Source organism: Protobothrops mucrosquamatus, unplaced genomic scaffold (assembly GCF_001527695.2).
Source record: "Protobothrops mucrosquamatus isolate PMUCROS unplaced genomic scaffold, P.Mucros_1.0 scaffold_125, whole genome shotgun sequence".
NCBI classification, from domain to species: domain Eukaryota; kingdom Metazoa; phylum Chordata; class Lepidosauria; order Squamata; family Viperidae; genus Protobothrops; species Protobothrops mucrosquamatus.
In genome coordinates this window covers 778,920-789,287 of record NW_015386201.1, presented here as the reverse complement: position 1 = coordinate 789,287, position 10,368 = coordinate 778,920, and the positions used below count along the sequence as shown (strand labels likewise).

The following is a 10,368-nucleotide window of genomic DNA, read 5'->3' as shown; positions in this document are numbered from 1 at the left end:
CATTTTGAATATTTGTATGGTCTTCTTAAATATAATTAAATGAATAGAAATATTCTTAATATTTGCTGTGATGTATCAAGCTCTAAATCACTTGGAATCAAATGAATCTCATTTTTTCCAACTAATACTGTAATTTAATATTTGGGGTAAATGTTTATGATAAAATCTTTAAAATGTTAGATTATTCTTATTCATAAGTTGACTTTTTTAGATACGGGAACAGAGTCATTATAAAATAAACAGCTGATTCAAATTTAAGAATGGTAATATTATCTTTTGATACTGCTCACTGTGCTCTTTGGAAATATTTTTTCAGCATGTGAGCAGATACTCTCTATGGAATAATAAGCAAACTAGTTCATCATTGGCAGAAACAAAATACAGCCAACCAATTTATGACAGACACAGCTTTAACATCTGACAGCTAGATTCATTATTGGTTTAACAGCCAATCATTAGTTTTGACGACACATGTCTAATGAAGTTGGAATATAAAAAGCCCTCTTGGAACATACAAGATTCAGTGTTGAAGTGTCTCAGATTGCATTTGCCTTCGGTGGTTCACAGAGTACTGAAAGATTTTAAAAAATAACCAAAGGAAGGAAAAGGAGAAAGAGAAAAGAAGGAAAAAGAACTGTTTTGAAAGTGTGATTATACACAAGCTAAAAATGTATCTGTGTATTTATCTTTTCATGTTCATCATACCCGTGGAACTTAATGAAAATAATCAGGCAAATGAGAATACAGAAAAAGGTGGACTATGCAACGCATGTACATGGAGGCAAAATACAAAATCTTCAAGAATAGAAGCTATAAAAATTCAGATCCTCAGTAAACTGCGTCTAGAACAAGCACCTAACATTAGCCGGGATATTATAAGGCAACTTTTACCTAGAGCTCCTCCACTGCAAGAACTGATTGATCAGTATGATATCCAGAGAGATGACAGTAGTGATGACTCTTTAGAAGATGATGATTATCATGCTACAACTGAAACTATTATTACAATGCCTACAGACTGTAAGTAATTTCTGTTAATACTTCCTTTATTAACAAACACTTTTGTCTTTGTGCTGAGAAGCCACATTTCAGATTTTTCAAACAAACTGCTTTCTAAAGCACATACTACAGAGGCTCTATTTTTAAAATAGAAAGATACTTTCTTATAAAAACTATTCTACAATAAACATGTTTGCTGTTGATATGTAAAAAGCTTATAAAGCTTACAAGAATGAGAAATACATAGAAAAGACATATACTGAAACATTCCGAAGAGCCAGGTTTTAAAAACATTTTCCTGAAAAGTGGAAAATAAAATACATTCATATAAATGACATGGTAAAACAAGTATCATGTATCACAATCAGCTCATGTATCACATGTTAATGTTTTTATTATAGAGATATATAAGTTAAGAGTTTTAAACCTATTTATGTAAAAATCATTTTTTTCAATTCTATAGATTTTTATTTTTGGTGCTTTTGATTTAGTTTTTGACTCCTGGTAACTGCCTGGACTAGTCCCTGGACTAGTTTTTGGGCAAGATTTTTTGGGAAGTGATTTGCCCTTGCCTGCTTCTTAGGGCTGGGAGAGAGTGACTGGCTCAAAGTTACCTAACTGGCTTTTTACATCAGGTGAGACTAGAACTCAAGGGGTCCCAGTTTCTAGTGTTGTGTTTTAGCCACTACACCAAACTGGCTTTTCATACAGTTTGTTTACACTAGTAAAAGTTATGTTTACCTTTACAGGTTTGTTTTTTTAGTATATGTTTTTTAATTATTCTAATTTCTTTTGCATTTACATAATATCAGCCAGTCAGGAATAACATAGCAAATACTATGACATCATACACCCAGAGAACCAATTAAATTTCACTTCCAAGTGATTACAATTCATTAACAAGATAAAAATCCACAAGGTTTTCACCTTGAATCCTTGTCCCAGTTGTAATTATATCCAAAATACTGGAATGCACATTGAGATAAATTATCCTAATGAAGCCTTTCCCCTCGAATCAGTGAAATGATTGGAAAATCAATTAAGTGGTATACAAAAAGTTCACAACAACCTGTTATATATTTCTTTTTTCTAACTCATGGGCCTGTCAACAAATATCAATGAACACAAATATATAGTTTTAACAGCCACATAATGAAACTCATTCCTTAACTGGCAAAAATGCTATATTTAATGTTTATGAATAAACATTAGTTGTGTTAAGAAGAAATGAAGTTATTTATTGAATGAGCATTTCTTCGTTATCGCCTTAGTGCTGAGCATCTGCCACAGGTCCTATCAAGTATCTTTGCTGAATTTATATTATAGTATCCTATGTTCTTCATTAGCTAAAGTTGGACATGGCAGCTGTCTTCAGAATAACACTTAAGGCAATGATGAAATATTGTAAAATGAAAACTTAGGCCCAGATGACACAGATTTGCTACCAGCAGACTGCAGTGATATACTATACTGAGATTTCATTTGATATAATACCAAGAATAGCATCTATTTTATCTAAATGCGATAATCTAAATATAATTAAGAATGATTGTAACTATTAAGAAGGAAATAAATTGCTTTTGTTACAAAATCTCTGCAAATTATTTCAAAAATTATTTATCTTTGTTGCCTGGAGAACCTTCTGAAAAAAACTTTTTTCTATTTATTTGAATTTTCATTTATGATGAAAATGAATTTCATTCATTTAATTGAATTTTCATTATGTTAAATGTGTAAATGTGGTGGAGTTTATCTTCAAGAACATAATTCAATGGATCTAACTTCCAGGATTACAAAATTGATTTAAACACTGTTGTTAAACCACAGCAAGGCATTCAGGTGTGCTCTTCAATAATCTCCAGACAAGTCCCAAATCTCACCTCAATTGGGAGGCAGTCATACATAAAAAAGAGACAAAGAATAAGTACAATTTTAGTATTTTTACTTCTATTCAGAATAGCAACTTGGTTACAAGCACATATACGTGCCTTCTAGGTATGGTTTTGTGTACACTGATGTGATGCGATTCTATTAATATAATCCATATCACACCAAGGAACATATAAAAAAGACATCTTGCAGGCATGTATATGTATTCTTAGGTAAGTTGTTTTTCTCAGTTCATTATATGCTAACATTAGTTTCTTGATAACTGTAATGTAATTTCAGAATTGATAAACCAGATTAGACATGGCCAAATAATTTTAAATAAAATAAGTTATTTTATCTGAAATAATAACATAAGTGTTATTACTGCACAAGCAAAATCAATCTGAATTCTCTTATAGCTTCTTTGCAATCTTGTTTGTATTAAATACTTAAGGTTAAAAAAATATTCAGTTAAGATCGCAGGTGCTCAACCTTTATCAGTCTGAGAATATACTACAATGCATTCAACATCTCTTGCTATTTTGCTTGAAGGTTTTTCAAAGAGTGACTTGTACAGCTGGCCAGTTACTTTAAGTAATAAACTCACAAAGAATCCCAGGGAGTATTTAGAATCTGTTTTCTTCTTAAGTAATTTTTCACAAGAACACTGCACATTCCAAAAATGAAATGCCAGGCTGGAAGATAAATTTAAAAAATCTATGCAGATGCTAGTGCCATGAACATTTTAATTTACTCTGCAGCTTTTGAATTAAATATTTCCATTAGTTTTCTTAAGATTAAATGAATTTGTTCCACAGGTTTTTTTTTATTTCTTAGACTTAATAAAGTTAGAATATTTTAATTTTATATTTCAAAGTTCTGTATTTTTCTACTACAGGTGGTCCTCAAGTTATGACCACAATTGAGCTCCACATTTATGTTGCTAAATGAAACATTTGTTAAATGAGTTTTGCCCCTTTTTACAAACTTTCTTACAACAGTTGTTAAGTGAATCATTCCAGTTGTTAAGTTAATAACACGGTTGTTAAGTGAATCTGGCTTCCCCATTGGCTTTGCTTGTACAGAAGGTTGCAAAAGCTGATCCAATGACTCCAGGATACTGCAACCATCATAAATATGAACCAGTTGCTAAGCATCTGAATTTTGATTGTGCGACCATGAGGATGCTGAAAATGGTCATGTGAGAAATGGTCATAAGTCACTTTTTTAAGTGCCATTGTAACCTTGAACGGTCACTAAATTAACCGTTATAAGTCGAGGACTACCTATATGTGTTTCCATAGCATCATTTCTAAAATAATTATTGTATTTTATGAGTACTGTGAACTAATTTAGAAACTTTGGTAATTTAATTTTTATTCTTACTAAATAAATAGATTATAGAATGCATGCTGAAGTCCAGTACAATTCCTGTGGCAAGGATGGAGTACACACAGATATTGAGAATCCATAGTTCTTAGAAGTCCAATCCAACATGGTCCATGATGAGAGATGTAGAAGTTGGAGATGCAGGGAGTTGAATTTGTGTACTTGAAGGCACAGGTTCCCTCTTTCTGCAGTGGTAAACAGTATGCATTTTTTCACTGTTCCTTTTTATTCAGTGTGATCATCTTCGTAGAAAAAAAAAATCACTTTTTTTCCCACCACCATGGCAACAGGCTTGTGCCTATGTAATAAACAGTTTGATGCAATGGTTTCACATAGAAATTACACTCATTGAGATTGACCATAAAAATTAACTTCATATCAAGAGCATGTGGGAAGGAGGTAGCAAAATCATACCATGTTTCCCCCAAAATAAGATCCGGTCTTATTTTTTGTTTGCCTCCAAAAGAGGCACCAAGTCTTATTTTCTGGGGTGTGTGTGTGTGTGTGTGTGTGTGTGTGTGTTTTCCACTCTCCTTGCAGTGGCAGCAGCAACAGCCCCGCCCAGCTGGCCAAACGTCTGCGGCCGAAGGAGCAGCTTCATTCTGCAGCTGAGATTGAATCCATAGCTCGGTTCTCGGCTGCACAGGCCTTCAGGAAAGGCCTCCTGACTGCAAAATGCAGGCCTGAGCTCCATGCTCAGCTGCAGAATGAAGCTGCTCCTTCGGCCACAGAAGAAGTGGGCCTGTGAGGCAAGTGTTGATCCATGGGAGGCCTGGCTGCAATGGTAAGCTCCAACCCCCCACCCCTGCCTTAGGTTGATTTTTAGGCGTGCACCTCGCCCCAAAGCTAGGGCTTATTTTTGGGGTAGAGCTTATATTAAGCCCACCCCCAAAAATCAAGCTAGGGCTTATTTTCGGGGTAGGTCTTACTTTCAGGGAAACATGGTAATATAGGAATAAATTGTTTGGTCTAATATGCACCAAGGTATAATGTGGGGCACAGGGATGATCTTTGAAATGGCCTACTTCATGGATCATTCCCACAGTTCAGAGTGATTCTCCTTGCTATTATACTGCTAATCTACAATCATGAAAATCATTCTGAAAATATTTTATGAAGTATATATATATATAAAATGATTATATATTTTTTTTTAAAAAATCATTTGCAAGCAAGTTTTTTTTTCTTATTCATTTACTTATAGCCGATTTTCCTATACCTGTGGAAGGAAAACCCAAATGTTGCTTCTTTAAATTTAGTTCTAAAATACAGTATAACAGAGTAGTTAAAGCCCAGTTGTGGATATACTTAAGACAAGTCCAGAAGCCTACAACAGTATTTGTGCAGATCCTGAGACTCATCAGACCTATGAAAGATGGTACAACTTCGACTGCAATTCGATCCTTGAAACTTGACGTGAACCCGGGGACTGGTATTTGGCAGAGTATTGATGTGAAGACTGTTTTGCAAAATTGGCTTAAACAACCTGAATCCAACTTGGGCATTGAAATCAAAGCTTTGAATGAAAAGGGAAGAGATATTGCAGTGACATATCCAGGACCAGGAGAAGAAGGCTTGGTAAGTTCTTCTTTAAAGTCCTCAGCATGTTTGTCACTTAGTACCTTTGTGTCAGCAATGAGCAAAAAAGCTCAGAGCTTTTTAAAGATGGTGATTGTAAGCATATATACAGTACTTGGCATTAAACTTCCTGGGATTTATCTCCACATCAATTTTGTTTAGGATTGTAATAGGAAAACACTGGCAAATTAATGGAGTAAAATTAAATATGATCCTTATTAATTTTCTGTCAACGAAGCTAATAATATTTATTACCACTAGGTCAGCTTGTATAGGTCGGCATATTCAATTATATAGGTCAGCATTTTCAATTTGTTAATATTCAAAATTAGTTTATGTAGAGCAAAATGTATAGCCTTAAAATCATGGTTCCAAGAGTGAACAATAAGATACTTAGGAAAAACTCTAGAAAACAGACAGCAACAAATAGCCTTCTTATACTGTTTTTCTTTGAAACATGTCAGAGTGTTCAAAGATCTGACATCTCATTTGATATAACATTGGTGAGGAAAGAATATAACTTACTTAACGAATGGAGAAATTCAGTGGAGTGCTCATTTGCTCATCACTTTCTTATGTAACTATTCCATTCATTTTGCAATAGTTATAACATCAGTGACTAAATACAGTAACTACCAAAAATTGTAAATCCCTAACATTATATTTCAATAAGTATAATTCTATTTTCCATTTCTAATAGATACTGTTTAATTTTTCTATTTCAACCAGCTACTACACCTTTTTATTAAACTGAATACAGTAAACATGATTAAACAGAGCTATTTTAAAATAAGTATAGCCTGCTAACAATAAATTGTTTCTGCTGGAAAAATTGCTACGGCCTTAATGGGTTCAGGATTTTTATAAATATTTAATTGTGGGAAAATTAAGCTTCTAAGTAGTTTTAGAGAACATGAAACAAGTTTAATAGTAAATATAACAGTATACACAGACATAGTATCATACATGACACCAAACTGGCAGGAGTAGCCAACACTCCAGAAGACAAACTCAGGATCTAAAAAGATCTTGACAAACTTGAACAATGGACCCTATCCAACAAAATGAGTTTCAATGTGACTGAAACGTGGAGAAAAGCAAAGTTTTACATTTAGGCAGGAAAAATGAAAGGTACAAGTACAGATTGGGTGAGACCTGGCTTAAAAATAGTAACTCTGAGAGGGTCCTTGGAGTTCTAGTGAACGATCATTTGACTATGAGCCAGCAGTGTGCAGCAGCAACCAAAAAAACCTAATACAATCCTGGGTTGTATAAACAGAGGCATAGAATCAAGCTCATGCAAAGAATTAGTATCGCTTTATAAAACCCTAGTAAGACCACACCTGGAATACTGCAGCCAATTTTGGTCACCATATCACAAAAAAGATGTTGAGAGTTTGGAAAAAAATCAGATAAGAGCAACTAAGATGATCAAAGGCCTGGAGACTAAAACAAATGAAGAACAGTTGCAGGACTTGGGTTTGGCTAGTCTAAAGAATATAAATCTAATTCAGAACTGCTATTTGTTATTTGAGGAATAAATCCATAATATAAAGTATATAAACATACTGTACATTGTCTCTCTGATAAATTTGGAAAACTTTATGGATATTCAGAACACAGAAAAATACAGATTTTAAAATCAAGTAATCAATAGTCTTAATCTATTTTCCCTCCTTTGCTACTCATTTTATTATCTTATATATGATTGACAAGAGGAAAACAGTTGTAACTAAATGCTCCCTTTCCAAAAACCTGACAATTGCTAAGGGAATATTTAAATTATGTTCATACACCAATAGACTGTTCTTTGTGGGATGAATTATCTTTCAGTACAGTTCCCCATTTACCCCTTATTCTGTTTCAGAGAAATAAAGTCTTTTGGAACAGATTGAAAAACATGGAAAATTATAAAAACAAAGAAAAACCTTGTTTTTCTATTAAAACAATGGTTATTCTTTTTATTCTTTGAACAACATGAAAATACATTTGGTTTTCCAAAATCGATTACCATGTACTAGAGGGTGCTACTGCTCAAGAAACTCAAGGCTAAAAGTATTGTGCAGTTCCTGGATAATATTCAGTGGAGAAGAGATGTTTATTACAGTTCAAATTTTAAAATTATCTACAAAAATAAAGTTTATAGAAATATTACTAGAATCAGTTGTGAGGGATTATTATTTTGCAGTCAAAATTGTACATTCAAAGGTAACAGTATTTAAATGCCAGATAATATGTAAGAAAAATGTATCCTATATGAAATGTTGAGTAATATATCTTTTCCCAATATACTATTCATTTTCTTTTATTTATAGAATCCTTTTTTAGAGGTCAAGATTACAGATACGCCAAAAAGATCACGCAGAGATTTTGGGCTTGATTGTGATGAACACTCAACAGAATCTCGATGTTGTCGTTACCCATTGACAGTGGATTTTGAAGCTTTTGGATGGGACTGGATTATTGCACCCAAAAGATATAAAGCAAATTACTGCTCTGGAGAATGTGAATTTGTATTTTTACAAAAATATCCACATACTCATCTGGTACATCAAGCAAATCCAAGAGGTTCAGCAGGCCCTTGCTGCACACCTACTAAGATGTCCCCAATAAATATGTTATATTTCAATGGAAAAGAACAAATAATATATGGGAAAATACCAGCTATGGTAGTAGATCGTTGTGGCTGCTCATGAATTCTGCATTAAGTTTGCTGCTTCATAAAATATGGAATTTACCAATATATGTATATATTTCCTTTCAGCAATTTTGGAAACTGTGAATTTTTAAACAATAGGCCTACCTCTCATAGGTTATATTTTAGGCTATTGTAAAGATTTCCAACAGGCAAAGTACAATATATGAACTGAAAGACATTTTTTTATGCAAGTGGTGTTTTTTAATCAGTGAATATGATAAGCTACAATCAACCCCTCAAGATTTTGTGATTTACTTGCTATGAAAAGAGCTATCTTTTCATTTATGCATACACCATAATCATATATTAACTTCAACAAATAGAAATAGATAAAATAACTCCTCCTTGTATTCCAGAGAATTAAAAGGAGTTTACTAATATAGTACATAGTCTTAACAATTTATTTTACTGTTGTATTTACACTAGAGGATATTCTGGCAAAACACAGAATGATGAGTACCACTGAATTATCCTCAAACACTTGAACTGATTTTGTAGTACAAAAACCAGATAAGATGAAATTCCAGAGAGCAGACAAATCCACAAATTATGATAACTGCATTGTCTTTTCATTCCTTTTATAATTACTATTTTAATTATTTTCTGGCAATGGTGCTATCACAGTAGATTCAATATGCACTCCTAACTATTTGCTGCAAGAACCCAAAATAAGATTACCGCAATGTAGCTGAATTGAACACTGTAGTAGAACGATACACACCAACAAGATTTCAGGCATTAATGTTCAGGAAACATAAAGCACAATAAATAGAATTCTCAATTATAGTTTATTAATTATTCACAAAGCATGGAAATTTTAATTAAAGTTTGTGTGTGCTTATGTGTAGCAAATATCTACTGACGATTACAAAAGCAAAAGCAAAATTGGTTCTTTATTATAAAATTATTATAAACATACTGCAACATTGTTTGCCTAGTGACATACAATTGATAAAATTAATAAGCACAATACTGTAAAATAAAATGTTGATATTATAAGTTTTGTTATTATACACACACAAAATACTGTATTGTAAATAAATTTTTATTTTTTATTTACTCTGAGTATATGATGTGCCACATGGGTTTGTCTTTTTCTACCACATAAAGTTGTACTTAGATTACTGGTATGTTAAATTCTTTTATTCTTTTGCAATAAGAAAGCACAGATATGCACATTAAATCTTCCATAGTACTTATGACTTCACTCAAATATTCTTATTTTTTTATTATATACCCTACTTCATTCAAGGTTAACAAGAAAGTTGATTGGAAGAGTGTGACATACAATAAAGACATAAGAGACTTTATGTGGTCTGTTTAAGGGTGTCCATAAAATCTTCCATAAAATCTTGAAAAAGCATTTTCAGAACACTACTATTCCTCTTCACTTGATATGTTTTAAATCTAATTGTACAAATAATGACCTCTGTATTGATCAAATTAAAGCAAAATCAACTTTTTCATAGTCTGTAATATTGCTCACAATGTAAAACTGATGGCATTTTTTCAAGTGCTAAAATCGTATATAATATGTTATTAGATTTATTTTATATGTATGTAATAAACATATGTAATACACATTATTGTATATTTTGCTCAACACAATTTACATACTGTATTTCTTGTCAGGAATATTATTTTAAATATCAACTATGATTGAAATGCAATCAATAACCATGTAATTTCTGTTAATTTAAAAAAAAAATATAGTATCAAAATTCCAGTTATTATATTGGTTTTCAACTTAACATTTTATTTGCATGAGACTGCAACAAACTTTATATTAGTCACTAATAGTTTTCCTCTTCCCACTCAATTTATATCATTGTAAC

At 32.4% G+C, this 10,368-nt stretch overlaps 1 protein-coding gene across 1 annotated transcript; it reads left to right on the top strand.

Annotated features, from left to right (window-relative positions):
• The first annotated feature begins 604 nt into the window (after nucleotides 1-604).
• MSTN (myostatin) lies at nucleotides 605-10,141 on the top strand. Its single transcript, XM_015817139.1, has 3 exons — nucleotides 605-1,020; nucleotides 5,462-5,835; nucleotides 8,151-10,141. Exons 1-3 carry the CDS (start codon nucleotides 669-671, stop codon nucleotides 8,529-8,531), a joined length of 1,107 nt encoding a protein of 368 aa, XP_015672625.1. The 5' UTR covers nucleotides 605-668; the 3' UTR covers nucleotides 8,532-10,141.
• Nucleotides 10,142-10,368: the final 227 nt, after the last annotated feature.

What these genes read in the sequence shown, in the direction of transcription:
- MSTN (XM_015817139.1), top strand. Translation starts at nt 669, where the DNA reads ATGTATCTGTGTATTTATCTTTTCATGTTCATCATACCCGTGGAACTT. An exon ending in TATTACAATGCCTACAGACT is followed by an intron (nt 1,021 to 5,461) that starts GTAAGTAATTTC and finishes ATTTACTTATAG; the next exon opens with CCGATTTTCCTATACCTGTG. An exon ending in GACCAGGAGAAGAAGGCTTG is followed by an intron (nt 5,836 to 8,150) that starts GTAAGTTCTTCT and finishes TTTTATTTATAG; the next exon opens with AATCCTTTTTTAGAGGTCAA.